Genomic DNA, 15,485 nt, shown 5'->3' on the forward strand with positions numbered 1-15,485 from the left:
AATCCGTTATGAATATACACGCCTGCTGCATCCCCTGCACTACGAAACTGCTTCAATAACCTGTTCAATCATCGATTGCACCTCATCCACAATTCGGAAACAAGGCGTTAACCGTCGAGCCGCCGCATTGTGAGGACACAAATCTAGGGGATCATGATCAAGACCATACTCTTCTCTTCGACATCGCCCTTCTGAATCAGGACATGTTTCATGACCGACCATATGTCGGTTTTTCTGTCTCTGGGCGAATTGTTTTCCAATAGAATCAAGACGATCTGCATCAGCCTGTAGACCGTGTTTAATGAACTCGAGAACTTTAGCACCACTGATCTTAAAACCCAGCTCAGAGTCAATTTCTAGCCCTGGAATTAGATATATTGTTTCGCTTTTGTTCTTTTCATCGAGGTCATCGGCGTATTTCTTGAGCCATTTTAGATATTTTTGGTAGCCGGCTGTTACTTCAAACATGAGACGGCCGATGAGCAGGACATTTTGGACTGTGACTCGTGGTGGTTTTGAAACGTCGTAGCAGATTGGACATGAAAGTAATTGTTCGGTCAGGGTAATTCCATGGCGAAGACGTTGAATGACGCTATGTGACATTGTCGCTCGGCTGAGGGCTCGGACCGAATCGGAGACTTCTTCATCGCATTGACAAGATTGAGGTGATAGAGGAGGCGAGATACATGCTGTTGCCAAAGACATATCTGATAAGCCTTCCTGTTCGATGGTATGTGAATTTGAGAGTGGGCCGATGGGAAATGTGCTGAAATCGAGGGTGCCCGAGAAGTCGATTGAGCACGAATCCATTCCACAGCTATTGGCCATCTCAAGAGGAAGAGATGAGAAATCACCGTTACCCATGAGCATATTTTCCACTTGACAGGTCTCTATTGGGTCATGTACCATGGCTGGTGATGTTAACTGGAAACAGCTGGGCGAGATAGGCCGTGGCTCTCTCGTCGCCAGTTCACGCTCGCGATCTGGCAGCTCATGTCTTGGCCGTTTTCTCGGCCTACCGGGAGCTCCTTTATCTTGAAATTTACAAGGTAGTGACAGATTGCGACATCGTGAGCAACCATTCTTCTCGCCGGAGCATCTCAGCTTTCGCGCACCTACGCAAGGGTTAGCATGGTTCAGTGGAGCTTAACAGAAACCGACTTACGGCACGCTTCACAGGACTGTCGCTTCTGACGTATAGTATTCATACTCATAGTCGTACTCATGTCCAGGCTTGGACTTGAACTGGCGCTCGAGCTCATGCTTGTTCTTTGTGGATGGAGACTGCGTAGGCCAAGGTGGACCTGAAGTTGAAGCGGGGTTGGCCGAAGAAGTCCGAGGTTGAATGACCAAGCGTAGAAACAGAGTCAAAATAGAACAATATGATATATACAACAGCTCTGAATAGTGTGTTCTTATGGAGGTATAGAGTGTGGAAGAGAAGATGAGATCAAAGGTCGTTAGTATAGATTGGATGGCAACGCCATGTCGAGATTCTCCAAGACGAGTCTGGTCAATCACGACATACTGCAGTCGGATTCCTCTGGAGCTAACTACATTTCCTTGAGGATTGGCATTCAATCAGGCCTCGGTTTTTTTTTTCTTTTTTCTTCTTCTTCTTTTATCACAGTTTGGACTCGATTGACCAAATCAAAGAGACCAAGAGACATGCTTAAGATGAATTGCCTCAGCATAACATCAAGTCCCTTCTATCAGATTTTCCTTCTCTTTTTTTACCTTTTTATCAAAATTGACATTTCGAATGTTCATCCGCCAAGTTCCCAGATGATCCTTTTCGAATTTAGCAATTAATAGCGTTAATAGCGCCATCGCGGTGGACCTCGTTGAACTGCGGAGAATTCCCGAGTTTCTCCAAAAGAACAAAACGAAAAAAAAAAAAAACCCTCCGAGCGATAGTGGAAAAAAAAAAAGGTCCGAATGGACTGTTTGATATTGAGAAGTGCCGGATTGACACTCTGCATTATTTTGCATTATCTGATGCAATAAGCGTAATCTCGATCTTCTCCATCAAAGAACCACTGGGCATTGGAGAGAAATGATCAAGTCGATCACCGCGCAAGAGTTACGCCGTCACTGGATCAATCGTCAAGAGATTGCTCTGTTGGATGTTCGTGAAGAGGGACCTTATTCCGATGCTCATCCTCTATTTGCATTGAGTGTGCCAGTCTCTGAAATCGAGCTGCTATTACCGCCGTTAGTGCCGCGATTAGCGACACCGATAGTAGTATACGATGATGGCGAGGACTACGTCGATCGAGCAGTGACTCGCATTATCGCTTTGGGATATCACGACGTGGCGATTCTAAAAGGAGGTCTCGCAGGGTATGCACGCATGGGAGAGGTTTATCGTGATGTCAATGTTCCATCCAAGGCATTTGGAGAATTGGTCGAATCAATCCGACATACTCCATCGTTATCGGCGCGAGAAGTCAAGACATTTCTGGATGGTGAGAAGAATGCAGTCGTTTTAGATGCTCGTCGATTCGAAGAATATTCGACAATGAGCATTCCACGCGGTCGCAGCTGTCCTGGGGGCGAACTCGCCTATCGCATTTTTGAGGCAGCCCCGTCTCCGGATACAGCGGTGATTGTGAATTGCGCCGGTCGCACTCGAAGCATCGTTGGAACGCAATCTTTAGTGAATTTGGGGATTCCGAACAAAGTCATGGCGTTGCGAAATGGGACGATTGGATGGAAATTGGAAGGGCTTGAGTTGGAACATCACAAGACTGAGCGTGTTCCTCTTCCTTCACCTGAGACATCTCGGAAAGCCCGACAACATGTTGATGCCTGGGCGCAACATGTTGGAGTGCCGATTATTGACGGGGAACAGTTGAGCAAGTTGGCAGCGGAAAAGCAGCGCACATTATACCTCCTTGACGTGAGAGATCCGAGCGAGTACGCAGCAGGTCATTCAAAGGGATTCATCAATGCCCCAGGAGGGCAATTGGTTCAGGCCACTGATGAATGGGTGGGAGTACGCGGTGCTCGCATCGTACTGTCTGATACAGACGGAGTACGAGCCCGCATGACGGGAAGTTGGCTCTTACAGCTTGGATGGGAGGTATATGTTCTGGATGAACAATGCAAAGTACCTGAGAATCTTCTCACGATTGATCCTCCAATCTGGCATGCCAAGCCAAATGCGACCGCGATCGCTGTGGATGAACTGCGAGCTCTCTCGAACGCCAGTGTGGTAGATCTCGCTCGGAGTCCAGTCTATCGTCGGGGTCACATCCCCGGTGCATTCTTTGCATCTGGGCCTGAATTAATTCGGGATTTGAGGGCATTAAGACGAACTGGACCGATCGTCTTGACCTCATCCAATGGAACCGTGGCCGCCCTCAATGTGGGGGATGTGCAGAAGGACATCTCGCGCGACGTTTTCTATCTTTCTGGGGGCACTGAGGCCTGGATCTCTGCGGGTCATGCTCTAGAAACAGAAACACGGTGGCTTTCGCAACCAATTGATGTATATAAGCGGCCGTACGAAGGGACGGGCAATGCGCGCGAGGCTATGCAGGGGTATCTGGACTGGGAGTATGGACTGGTGGGACAATTGGCGAATGATGGAGTATCCAACTTCCACGTTGTGAGGGAGAGCAGTACTCGGTAATGCTGGAAACAAGCTAATCTGATCTTGATCAGATGGCATTGATGATGCTGTGCTGAAGCTCTGAATATTCTCATTCACATGTGAGCACCAGATCGGCCGCTAGAACGAGTCTAATCCACCCCAATCCACCCTAAATCCACAGCATCCACATCGATGACTGGCGTATCCTCCAGGATTTCTCCGCGACTGCTCTTCTTTAGGGAGTCTCTCCGCGGGTTTTGCGGAATGCCTCGGCCCCGTCCGAATGCAATCCTCGGTTGAAAGGAGGAGATGCTGCATGATGCCATTTGCAGTAGTCCATAAATTAGGTTGAGCCATCTCAAACCATTCCATTTCTTCTCTTCTTCTCTTCTGTTCCTTTTCCCTCCCTCTCTTTCTCTCTCTCTCTCTTTCTCCAACTTCCATCAATTCCTCCAACTTCAATCAATTGAATCGACTGTCGTCATGTCGCCCGCCATTGTCTCCTCTCCCATCGCCGTCCCCACCGATCAATCCACTCCCCCACCAACTCATCCCGACCGACTGTACGTTAATCGCAGTCCCAAGGCCTTTGCGAGTGGTGCCATTTCTTTAATTGATTTACCGGCGGGGTCATTATTCGCCAAAATCACCGGAACCACTCCCGGTACCAAGGCGTATACCAGTGTGCAAACGGGACGAGACACTCATATCGAACTCAATTCGGATTTGGTTTATTGTAACCATTCCTGCGCACCCTCATTAGTCTTTGATATGTCGCGAATGGAAGTGCGCGTGGTGGACGACAAGCCACTCCACAAAGGCGATGCTTTGACCTTCTTTTATCCCAGTACTGAGTGGGAAATGGATCAGCCATTTCAGTGTATTTGCGGGTCGGAGGAATGTCGGGGATGGATTTCGGGGGCGAAGACGATGGAACCGGCTGTTCTGGGAGAATATTGGTTGAATCCACACATTGCGGGGTTATTGAATGAGAGGAACTAAATTTAACTGCGGTTAAAGAGGATTATTTGAGTTTGATTTGAGATCGGATGAATGATGAGTGATGAAGTTGGAAAAGTTGAAGAGTGTCTCCGTTTTGATATCAGGTGACGAAGAACTATATAGACTAGAGTTGATACCAATATATCCATTTGATTTACATGAATTCGATCTTTATTATTCATTGATATTGAATTGTATTGAGTGATGCTGAACAATGCTGAGAGATATTTACGAATCCCTAATTGAAGAAGACTTAGAAGACTACCTGATGGACCGATCACTATGAACTCCCAGCAGCTCCTCCAATAATAGCAAATTGAATCAATCGTCGTCGATCAATCTCTTTCTTCAACATCATCAGACACGTCGCAACAATCACTGCTGAATCTAATTCACCCTCTTGTATCTGCAATTCTCCTCCATTGCCTGCAGTACACCGGGAGGTTCCGGACGTGCGAGTCTCCGAGCTGCGCACCAACTGCGCAATCCTCCGATATTCAATTTCCTCTTTTCCCCGCGGATTTTTGACAGCTCGGAGAATCAAGAGATTGATACGATTCCCGTCTGCTTTCTCCTTGGCATATGCCCATTCATATTCTTGTCCGTTGGGCATCATGAATCGTGTTGTGCGTGATGTCCATTGTCCAGTTACTTTGATCTCTTCCGGGATGACACTGGATGTATGGAGGAGTCGGAGGATTGGATCTCGGTTGGGTCCAAAGAAGTACTCTGTGCGAATCAAATTACCCTGCTTTGGATGGGAGAGTATAGAGTTGCCCGACCAAAGTTTGTCGCGGGTGGAAACGTAGGCTTCGCTGCCATCGGCATGATAAATAACAATCTCGGTCTGGCGGGAAGGGATAGGCAATCTTAATGCGCCAATCCCACGGGCATCGACTTTCAAGGTTTGACTTGGATGGAATGAAGGATCAGGGAGTGTGTATAAGGTTGTGGTGCTGCTTGATATTGAGGCTCTGGGCTCTTTCAAGTCATCAACCTGGGTTGTTGAAGTTGTAGTAGAAGTTGCCATGATGAATGAAGTATTTGCAATATACTGTATAGTATATTTTATCATGGATTCAACTGAATCCATCTCGACTTTATATCCTAACTGCCATCGCCGTGGTTCTCAGCCCAAATACGAGACTTGCCTAATTGAGTCTTCGTATCCACGGATATTCGTCGATCACACGCAAAAAAAATTGGGGCGAAGTCATCGCCTCTTTCGTATTTTGGGGGGGGCTTCACCCCCTTTCAACATCATTTTATTAAATTCAAACATGCACATAGTGGAAAGAATAATCTTGTGGCGCAGTGTTTGTTGCAGTATTCATCGCCACATTTCACAATACATGCGTATATTTGTTAGTGTTATATTTACAATCGGGTCCCACAACGTCATATTATAATAGTAGACAGTAAATTCAAACAAGCCCAGTTACTTCAACAAATCGAACCAATCCATCAGGGCTTATGCGGGCTCAATGCCCGCTCGAGCTGCACTCTCTCTTGACTCAAATCCATTCCTAGTCGGATTCCGTGGCTTATCGCCACTCGTTGTAGCGCATTTCGCGCTTGGGTTTCTTGTGCCTTTGTCGCATGTCCGGACTGTGGAACACTGAACAGCGGCCAGAGTAGTGCGAACCCTTGTATCGCTTTGATCCCCGGCTTGCCGTGGTGTGACTGAGAGGTGGGTCTCCCAAAGATATCTAGATCGCCCATGCAAAAAGGTATAGATTCGCAGATCTCGCCTATCATCTCGATGATGATTTCTCCGGGGGTGCGCAGTAGGAGACTCGCCTCTGACGAGAGAAGGGAGGGCACTCTCATGGTTGATGTTTCGAGGTAGCAATGAACTTGTAAAATCGCTAGTTGTAGAACGATACGTGTGCTCCGATAATAATTCCACACTCCGGCGGAGGTGTAGTCCGGATATAACATGATGGGCTCGCCAGTAGATGACTGGCTCTTGCGTGGTAGCCATAACTCTGGGAGACCATGGTGCCACTGAGAGAACTCCAAGTCCAAATGCTCACCACGCTCGAGCAGAGAAGTAAGTGTATATGTATCAATAGGGCGAGACATTCCATGGAGGAGAGTCTGCGAGACGGTTGCACAGAACTTGCTAATCTTGATGTTTCCTGCCATCATGTTGTAGATCGGATGTGAGATGGTGAGTACCTCCAGTAGCCAATCCAAATCAATCTGCACAGGGTCATTCAGACCGATGAATTGAATCAGCTAGGTTGTTGTTAGCAAGTCTTAATTCAATGAAGATAAATGCAAAGAGACATTACCATCTGGGTAAAGGCGAAATGGAATAACGAGCGAGTTGCAGGATCTGCCAGTTGACCAACTCCTCGCAATTTCAGCAGGTATTGAATTCCCGAGACATGGGTACTCATGAGACCCTTCCGCTCGCTGTTGATATCCTCGAAGAGCATGAGCATGACAATAGCTCCGAGCGTCTCATTGTGAACCGCATTCTCCACTGATCCCAAGGCTTGATTCAACTCGCGCAATGCATCTCCATATTTATTTCGCGCCTGAACGGACAATGTCGGTATACGAGCCTGGTTCGCAAGAGAGGCAAATGCGACTGCATCTAGCGCAGCACGGAGACTCGTGAGCGAGGGTCTATTGGAAGTTGTATTCTCGCACCAGATATATAGCAAGGGAATCGAATCAAGTGGGCCAGGACTCCCGTCGGGTTCTGTTGGAAGAGTAAACTGGTCGAGAAAATAGCAATGACTGTGGTGTTCCCATGAAGAGTCTAGGAGGAACGGAGAGACCGCGGGAGGGCGTTGAGTCCAAATGGGCTGTGTCGTGACATTGGAAGCAGCTTTCGGCGTCTTTCTTGCTGGTTTCGTCTGGCCTCTGACTACTAGTCGCTCGGCCCTTTTGTTCTCATTGCGGAAGATCAGGGGAACAGTGGTGGTATATCCTGGACATGGTTGGCCGTAAACTGCACAATTGCGACAATCAGGTGTATTCTGGTCGCACTAGACGATGTTAGGAGAACAATTGGATTGGAGGGAGTGGAAGGTAATTACCTTAATTTTGCGTTTTCTGCAGAGAATACATCCTTTACTCCGCGTGCGGCCGACAATCATGACTGAGCCATTATGCAGTGATGTTTTGTTAGTTCGAAATGAACAAAAGAAGACGAGAGGACGAGAGGGAAAGATGCGGGGGAGATAGTCAATGATAACTTTGAGTCTTATTGCTTTAAATTGAGCCACTCTTCAACAAATAGGGCTTGTGGTTTAGTGGTATAATACTCCCTTAGCATGGGAGTGGTCCGGGGTTCGATTCCCCGCGAGTCCATTTTTTTGTCAATTTTCCATCTTCAACAAATTCCGTTTGATTGTTGGAAGTTTCTGGTATATTTATTTTGATTTTTTTTTTTTACATACAAGGGGTACACATGCGCCGGTAATTGATTTTGTACTTCAACAAGTACAACCATGGCACGGTGCAATCTGTTTCCAAACAACTACCAAATAGCATCTCGCATCAATACTGCTCGGATATATATTTAGACCAACCACCTCTCCACTAGATAGTTAGTACTAGTTACTACATATAGATACCTATCTCGGTAGACACATAATAACATCACTGACCACAAATTTTGATCTTGGAACTTCCCCTTCTGGAGATGATAGGAGCTTTATCTCATCATTTGACTAGTATGTACTAGTATCAATCAGTCTATTGGTTGTATAGGACGTTCTAATAGAACGTCCTATACATAGTAGTACTATGTAGCGTCCATGCTCTTCAAGGTTGAAGTATCCACCACCTAGGTACTATGCAATATATACATCTATATGTATGCCAAAGGCCCATCTATCACACATCTATCAAAGAAAAATTTGAGATCGAATCTCAAACCACTGAGCATATCCCTCACACTCTATCCCAAATACTCCCAGCAGCCAACAAAGTACTCAAGATCATGGTAGACCCAATCACCAAATCCCCAGTTGGCATCCAGTTCAACAATTCCGCCGGAATGAGCAGATCACACCCATCAATCAGAAGCTGCGTCCACAACGCCGAAGAGACAGCCTTGGAAGCAGCCATCTTCTCACTCTTCCGTGTATTCTTCTTCTTTCCACCTCTTCCCCTTGTCTCGGAGGGTCCAGCAGATAAGAGAGCGTAGAGAGTACCAGCGAGGGAGAAACAAAGTGCGTAGAACCAGAAAGTGTTGGCTTCGCGCATGACTCGCTCCTCCCAGGGAACGGCCCAGACGCCCATCGCATGGAGCTGGAGTGTGCTTATGTTAGCCATTCAATTGACAGCCACAGGGAAGTGTCGCGTATCACATACAATAGTCAAATCCTCCAAGATAAAGTAGAGACCAAAACATGTCCACTTGGCTAGGTCCAACCAGCCTGCCACGGATCCCATCCCTTCTTTGCTTAGCAAAGTCGAAACCCGCTGGAAGGACTCAATGAAGCCGAAGAATCGAAAGAAGCGTCGTGCTAGTAGATCAGTTAGCTGTATGAACACGACAAAATGAGAGCTATTCAATTGAGTGATACTCACTCAGCGCCAATTGCAGTTTCGCGGTGGTTAATCGCACGGCGGTGCTGCCGACTGTGAAGACGGCGGCGACTTGGGCCATGGATTGGATTAGACGAAGAGTCTTCTCCAGACCAGCGCCATTATTGACGAATCGATTCAATCGGGCAATCATTGGTGTATATCCTTTTTGGCTGGTTGGAATGAAAATCGAGAAATCCCAAAAAGTTCAAGAAATTCCGGGGTTCGCGGGGAAAGCGGAGGTTGACGTGCTTATTCAGCGAGTATTTTTAGGTTATTCTCTTTAGGGTTGATGAAAACAATAGAATTAGTTATCTAATAGGAATGATAGAATATATAATCAAATTGAAGAAGTGGAATCAATAATAAATAAATATATATAGAGTATATACTATGCTAATGCACGGCAAATTGACCGATACTACATAGGTATGGGGTGACAGATGGCAGCTCAGTTGAATATGGTATATTGTACGGAGTAGACAATGCTGAATCCAATTCTACGTTGGATGTCATTCTATTCTCTTGTGCCCTAACGACCCTTGCCTCCTGAAATATCTTGTCCCAATCGGTACCCGCCGACCTTCTCCCACTCGACCTTCTGTCGAGTGATGGGTAGTTGCCGTCGAAGACTCTTGAACGCTCCCTCAGCCATACGAACAAACGCCCGGTTCAATTCTTCCTGATAATCGCGCTCAGCCGTCGCAATACGCGAGATGATAGACTCGGCAGAGATGGAGGGAACGGAAAGGTTGATTGGCTTGGTTGTGTTGAGGGCCACGTTGCCATCTTCATAATAGTGTACGTCGACTTGGATCTTGCCATCGATGGAGGTAGAGGAGGAAGAGGTGACAGGGACTTGGTAGATAGCTCGGAATCGGCCATTCCTGGATTAAATGCCAGTGGTGAGTAGTGTGCAATGAGCTGCGATAGGGCCGTGGAAAATACCAGAAGTTACTGGGGGAGTAGCGGTTCGCAACAAGGAGAATTGCGATGGCCGAGTCGTTCTCAATGGGGTAAACACCGTAGGAGCAGTTGGGGTAGTGTTCGCGAGCATGAATACCCAGGGATTTGAGGAGTGATTTACTGTGGCGATGAGTTAATGAGCGATGCCATTTATGGGGACTCTCGAGAGGTGCTTCGCTGTCCTTACATCAAATCGGCGTTTTGTGATTCCAATGGCGCTGATTGAGCGGCAGAGGCAGTCTAATCCACGTGTGAGCGTCTCCAATTCGTTCCATATTTTTTGCCCAGATGATTGCCCACCTGTGTAATATGGTCGATCTCGAAAGAGGTCTGGCTCTCTGTGTCAAAGTACCGGTTGCCTTCCACCTTGTTAAATTCACTAACGATAACCTCCGCATATGTCAATATCAAACTTCGTGGGCGGAATTGATCGAGCGCACCTCCTGGCTGGAGCCCGGTAGCTTCACCGTGGTGAGCTGGGCCTCATTGTATCGTTCAAATGCGGGGGTTAAAGAAGGAATGATATCGCCCTCCTCGGAGGTCAATGCTTGTACATCTGCGACGACTCTGTATCAGCGACGAATGAGAGGGGCGGGCGGGTGATGACAGTCTCAGGATGAGGGCAGAGGAGTGGGCTGAATTACCGGCGACGACGTCGGCGAGCTATATTCGAATGTTAGCTATATTCGATCACAGACAGAGGTAAAGATCGATGAGGGGCAGATCGGGTGAGACGCCCTCGCGTCATGCGGAGGGGAATAGCTTACCTCGCCGGGGGGAGCGCCTTCAATGAAAGCAGAAGCGTGTTGGATTGTGGTAGACATGAAGAATAGCAGAGACAGTCGAAGAGTAGAAATAGTCTGGGGGAGAAAGAGAAGAAGCAAAGAAAAGGAAGAGAAGAGGAGAAAGTCGGAGTTGACGAGTGGAGGAGAGCTCGGACCACAATAGAACGGAGTATACAAACACTAACGGAGTATATGTATCTAATTTATGAAAGATGATATTATGATACAATGATAAGTATTTAATTAATGAGTATTATATTATGAAATAGAGAGAGGGTATATCTGAATTGATCATCACTAAAATATTCGCTAAAGAGTGTATCCATGCCTCCATAGGCTGATCCGAAAGACAACGCCAGGAAAAAAAAAAACCAAAAAAAACACCACGCCATGAAATAAGAACACAAATACGAAGACAAAAAAGATAAGATAATTAAACAATCATTACTCGATGCTCATATTCATAAATCCATCACTCGCCTCGGTCATGCCCTGCAGACCGACTCGTTTAGGTGTGCCCGAATGGCCCGCTGGACGATTTCCATTATCTGTACTGGGACGTTCAGAGAAAGGTGGACCGAGTTTAGATGGAGGACCCCAGATACTCGGTCCAGTATCAACAGTAGATGAGTGTGTGAGGACTGGACTGCTCTGCGCACTCACACTTGGTGAGACAGCGCGACGTTTGAAGAGATTCGGATCAAAGTCGTCTTCGCGTCGTCGTTTGCGATTGATCTCACCAATGCCTGCGGTCCCCGGGGCATGGGGAGTGGATGAGCGTGAACGAGGCTTAAAGTCTGTTGCGATAGAGCCAATGGTTGTAGAGGGGGTCATATCCATCGCGATATCGTCATCTGGAGCCGAAGAAGCCCCTGGTTGTCGACTTGGCGGCGGAGTGCGATAACGACCATCGAATGAGTTCCAGAACTCCACTCCACCGGAGTTTCGACTCGCCTGTTTGCTAAAATCACTGGTAGGTGGACTGGCCATATCGGGCCTCTCCGAGATCGTTTCCATATCGGGAATTGCTTGCGTCGATTGGGTTGTTGGGTTGAGAGTTGGTGATGTCTCGGACTCAGTGTCACGAACTTGTCGAACCACTTCGGCTTCACGTTTCATATCGCTATCGACCGGAGCTCCTTCTTCCATCAAAGCGGCACGAATACGCGCAAATGTCTTTGTCTTGGGCTGTTCAAAAGTTAACAATGGGGATCTTAAACCAAATGACAGATATATTGAATGGTCCCATACCAGCAAACTTCCTCGGCGAGTGACAGCACGTCGAATCACTCCCAATGGACCGCCACCTTCAGAATGAGGTGCAGCCGTGGGACTACCTGCACGAGTACGATTCTCCCCGTCGTCACTGAGATCAGACAATCGCAGATCGTGAGTCCCCAAGCTCAGGCTCTCACGTCGATCGTGAGCACTTTGACGCGAGGCAAAATAGCCCCCGACTGGATTCTCGACACTCTTCATAACTGGGGGAGAGTGAGGACCGGGACTTGGTTTAGAGCTATTCCCACTTGCGCTACTCGAACTATGTCGACTGCGTCCTTTGTTCCTGAACCGTGCACGCTGAAAACTCAAGAGGCTACCGACCGGTCCTGAGAAAGTATTCATCCAGTCATTTCCAGGACTTTGGATGTTACCATTCGAGAAGGGACCGGGACCACTAGCCATCCGAGTGGCCTGTGGAGTATTCAGCATAGGATCGTCACGGTCTCCCATGATGGCGTCGTCGTCATCTTCTTCACTGCTACTGGTATCGGACTCCATCATATTCACACTCGAGACGGAACTCGAGATGGCGGTGCGATCAGCCGGTCCCGAAGTCGAGAAAGGTGGAACAGAAGTAGAACCTAGAGACCCACGACGCTGAGGAATAGTCATACCGCGACCTCCGATCGTCGGGGATGAGTCGGGCGAAGATTCGGCGAGTGTCGAATGGTGAAGGTTGGTGCAAGCGCGCGAGAAGTCAAGCCCTCGAGACCGCCGCGGAAGGACGGAGCCAGGAGACCCATAAATCTGTGAAGAATCGAGTTTAGGAGAAAGAGGAGCGCGTTTGGTGAGGGGCGAGCCGGCGGATTTGGAGGGGAGGTTGATTGAGAGATTCTGATGTTGTGGTTGAAGGTGTTGGAGTTGATGAGAATAAGTGGAGGTGGATCGACTTGGGGTGGCCGGCAGTGAAGGAATTGCGCTATCATCTTTACTAGAAGGACGATTTGATCCTCCAGGTGTTGACTGAAGGTTTGAGGGCTTAGAGGCATCTGACAAAGAGCGCGACTTTGGTGAATGGACGTGGGATTCCCTGGCTTCGGATTGCGACAACTGCTGGCTCAGCTTGCTCTCGAAATGTTGAGTCGAAGTACTCCGGCCAAGGACCGGCGGTCGAGCCTGGGCCATCCGGACATCTATTGCAATTCAAGTTGGAGAGAGAATAAAAAAAAGACCAAGGTTGAAAAATGGGAAATGACAGTTGAAGTTGAAAGTTGAAGTCGTCGAAGTCGCGATGTTCCAGTAGGGCGCTAAACCTGAAACGGAGTCCCCCGCACATTCCGCAAAGTCGACGAGTACACAAGTGGAAAACAATAGAGAAGTATGTATAGAATTATTTTAGATTGATAGAATTGGATAAATGGTAGAAATATAATAGAGAGTATGTGTAAGTTGTGGGTAGTATAATGTGCAGATTGTACTGTTGTAAGGTAAATGGTAATTGCAGATATACACTCATGCTAGACTCATGGCATCGCTAATAGGCACGACATACCATTCCCAGTCATTTCCCTCGATCTGCGGAACCTTGAGTAGATCTTGGTCTCGTGTCTGCCACAATTGGACAGTCACAGCTCGAGTTCGAGCGATATTGGCAATAGTCGACTCGGTCATAGCCGCCAGAGCTCGTAAGACGATTGATCGACCAGATACTGGCGTCCCGTCGTCCTCAGTCCAAATTTCATCATTTGATGGATCGAGTTCAACGGCTGCCACAAAGACAGGCCATGTAATGCTGGCAAGTGATCCTCGATTGAGCAGATTGGAGACAATCTGGAGGATCTGTCGAACATAACTGGTGACTAGAGGAGTGGTGGGACACGCGCTATACAATGCGCAATGTAAGTAGAGCACAGCAGCGAGACGTTTGGCCTCAGCCGCAGAGGCAAGAACATCATCCTCGTCTCCTTCGACCTCTTGAACCAAATGCTCGAGTTGGCGTTCCAGCGATGCGGCTCGCAGCGTAAAGCTTGCCCGGGCAGAGTCTGAGTCTAACGAGCGCCGAGTACGACTCATATCAGTGATGGCACAGAGGAGGGAAACCAACTCAGGGCTGCATCCCATCCATAGGTCAATCTGCCGATCATCTGCTTTCCAATAGTCACTGCCGAATAGAACCTCCTTCGCACAAGCTGTTCGGCCCATAACATCCTGAAATGCAAAGAAATGCTCCGCAAAGGCAGTAGCTGGATCGGGGGCTCGTGCTGAAGGAGGCGATGCATTTGCTTGTTCCATCCTGAGGCGAATGAGATCCTTGGCTCCTTTCAAATGGATTGTCCATTGCTGGTCACACTTGTCCACAATCTCATATAGACATAGCAGCATCATAACCACAAGGATTTCAGGGTCATTGCAACAACTGGAAGAGCCCTCAGATGAAAGACGATGCCGGAGATCCCGTAAGGTTTCCGATTTTAGTCGCAGTCCCAGCGCACCATAGGACGAATCGGTACGTGAGAGATGGCAGGCCCCCAAAGCCTGCATCGCCTTAAAGAGAGTTGGAGAAGCGGATAAGCTAAACGGGAGGATCACCGAGGCAAAAGGAGATGATACAGATGAGCTAGCCGTAGTGCGTGGACATACCTGCTGTAGGTAATAATCCATGAGCTCCGCATGACCCATCCGAGTCACTTCTGGGAATAGGGAGGGACCTGCTCTCGGGCTCGGGTGTAGTGTTGCAGCAATTCTACCAAGATCAGCCACCGAGAGTAGATCCAGAGGCAGACCATCCGCCGGGAAATTGCCAGGGAACCCCCCGGAAACACTGCGGTGACTGCTTAACGGGACCGGCGGAATTAGCGCCTGTAGCTCATTCGATTTGACATCGACCTCGCTGGGATTTTCAAAGGCGGGTACCCCAGTATTGATAAAGCCCCACGAATAAATTGTAGGTAGAGAGCACCATTCTCGTGCATTCTCGGCAATCGAAGCCGGAGTCGAAGGAAGCGAGGAACCAGACGAATGGCCCTCAGCACGGGATTTATTCCAAACGCCCGCGCGCCCAAATGCGACACCTCGGCTGGTGAATTCAGACTCCCATTTCAGGACGAGTGAAGTAGTGCATGGTAGACCTTTCTCCCAGCAACGAGTGCAACGGGGTTTCTGAGTATCACATCGTACGCGACTGGCACGGCATTCTTTACAACCGTTGCGAGACCGGGTTTTTACCGGTGCTGATCGATCGGCGGCTTTTCGACGGGGCATCGATGATTACATGGCCAGTGGCCGGGTCAAGTAACCATGGGGAGGGCAAGAGACGAGTTTAGGTGAAGTGGAATGAAGTGAAGAGGAGAAGAAAATTGGAG

The 15,485-nt window shown here is 48.2% G+C and overlaps 9 protein-coding genes across 9 annotated transcripts; 2 read left to right on the forward strand and 7 right to left on the reverse strand.

The window, feature by feature from the left end:
- Positions 1–39: 39 nt before the first annotated feature.
- N7469_001797 (Zn(II)2Cys6 transcription factor domain-containing protein) lies at positions 40–1,262 on the reverse strand (the record flags this gene model as incomplete). The annotated part of the gene is made up of 2 exons (XM_056640717.1): positions 40–1,115; positions 1,166–1,262. 2 exons carry the CDS (start codon positions 1,260–1,262, stop codon positions 40–42), a joined length of 1,173 nt encoding a protein of 390 aa, XP_056506474.1.
- A 794-nt stretch (positions 1,263–2,056) lies between these two features.
- N7469_001798 (uncharacterized protein) lies at positions 2,057–3,637 on the forward strand (the record flags this gene model as incomplete). The annotated part of the gene is made up of 1 exon (XM_056640718.1): positions 2,057–3,637. The coding sequence occupies one exon, from the start codon at positions 2,057–2,059 to the stop codon at positions 3,635–3,637; it is 1,581 nt and encodes a 526-aa protein (XP_056506475.1).
- Positions 3,638–4,081: 444 nt separating this feature from the next.
- Positions 4,082–4,600, forward strand: N7469_001799 (uncharacterized protein; the record flags this gene model as incomplete). The annotated part of the gene is made up of 1 exon (XM_056640719.1): positions 4,082–4,600. One exon carries the CDS (start codon positions 4,082–4,084, stop codon positions 4,598–4,600), a length of 519 nt encoding a protein of 172 aa, XP_056506476.1.
- A 280-nt stretch (positions 4,601–4,880) lies between these two features.
- On the reverse strand, positions 4,881–5,630 carry N7469_001800 (uncharacterized protein; the record flags this gene model as incomplete). The annotated part of the gene is made up of 1 exon (XM_056640720.1): positions 4,881–5,630. The coding sequence occupies one exon, from the start codon at positions 5,628–5,630 to the stop codon at positions 4,881–4,883; it is 750 nt and encodes a 249-aa protein (XP_056506477.1).
- A 434-nt stretch (positions 5,631–6,064) lies between these two features.
- Positions 6,065–7,713, reverse strand: N7469_001801 (Zn(II)2Cys6 transcription factor domain-containing protein; the record flags this gene model as incomplete). Its single annotated transcript, XM_056640721.1, has 3 exons — positions 6,065–6,841; positions 6,898–7,602; positions 7,654–7,713. The coding sequence occupies 3 exons, from the start codon at positions 7,711–7,713 to the stop codon at positions 6,065–6,067; spliced, it is 1,542 nt and encodes a 513-aa protein (XP_056506478.1).
- A 799-nt stretch (positions 7,714–8,512) lies between these two features.
- N7469_001802 (PEX11 domain protein) lies at positions 8,513–9,305 on the reverse strand (the record flags this gene model as incomplete). Its single annotated transcript, XM_056640722.1, has 3 exons — positions 8,513–8,872; positions 8,936–9,090; positions 9,155–9,305. The coding sequence occupies 3 exons, from the start codon at positions 9,303–9,305 to the stop codon at positions 8,513–8,515; spliced, it is 666 nt and encodes a 221-aa protein (XP_056506479.1).
- Positions 9,306–9,683: 378 nt separating this feature from the next.
- N7469_001803 (F-actin-capping protein subunit alpha) lies at positions 9,684–10,941 on the reverse strand (the record flags this gene model as incomplete). The annotated part of the gene is made up of 7 exons (XM_056640723.1): positions 9,684–10,038; positions 10,100–10,237; positions 10,305–10,357; positions 10,418–10,507; positions 10,558–10,673; positions 10,762–10,780; positions 10,885–10,941. 7 exons carry the CDS (start codon positions 10,939–10,941, stop codon positions 9,684–9,686), a joined length of 828 nt encoding a protein of 275 aa, XP_056506480.1.
- A 405-nt stretch (positions 10,942–11,346) lies between these two features.
- N7469_001804 (uncharacterized protein) lies at positions 11,347–13,308 on the reverse strand (the record flags this gene model as incomplete). The annotated part of the gene is made up of 2 exons (XM_056640724.1): positions 11,347–12,090; positions 12,154–13,308. 2 exons carry the CDS (start codon positions 13,306–13,308, stop codon positions 11,347–11,349), a joined length of 1,899 nt encoding a protein of 632 aa, XP_056506481.1.
- A 327-nt stretch (positions 13,309–13,635) lies between these two features.
- On the reverse strand, positions 13,636–15,384 carry N7469_001805 (Zn(II)2Cys6 transcription factor; the record flags this gene model as incomplete). The annotated part of the gene is made up of 1 exon (XM_056640725.1): positions 13,636–15,384. The coding sequence occupies one exon, from the start codon at positions 15,382–15,384 to the stop codon at positions 13,636–13,638; it is 1,749 nt and encodes a 582-aa protein (XP_056506482.1).
- Positions 15,385–15,485: the final 101 nt, after the last annotated feature.

Source organism: Penicillium citrinum (genome assembly GCF_028827155.1).
Source record: "Penicillium citrinum strain IBT 23319 chromosome Unknown utg000001l:1.0-4955037.0:1.0-4956770.0, whole genome shotgun sequence".
Classification (NCBI taxonomy): Eukaryota; Fungi; Ascomycota; class Eurotiomycetes; order Eurotiales; family Aspergillaceae; genus Penicillium; species Penicillium citrinum.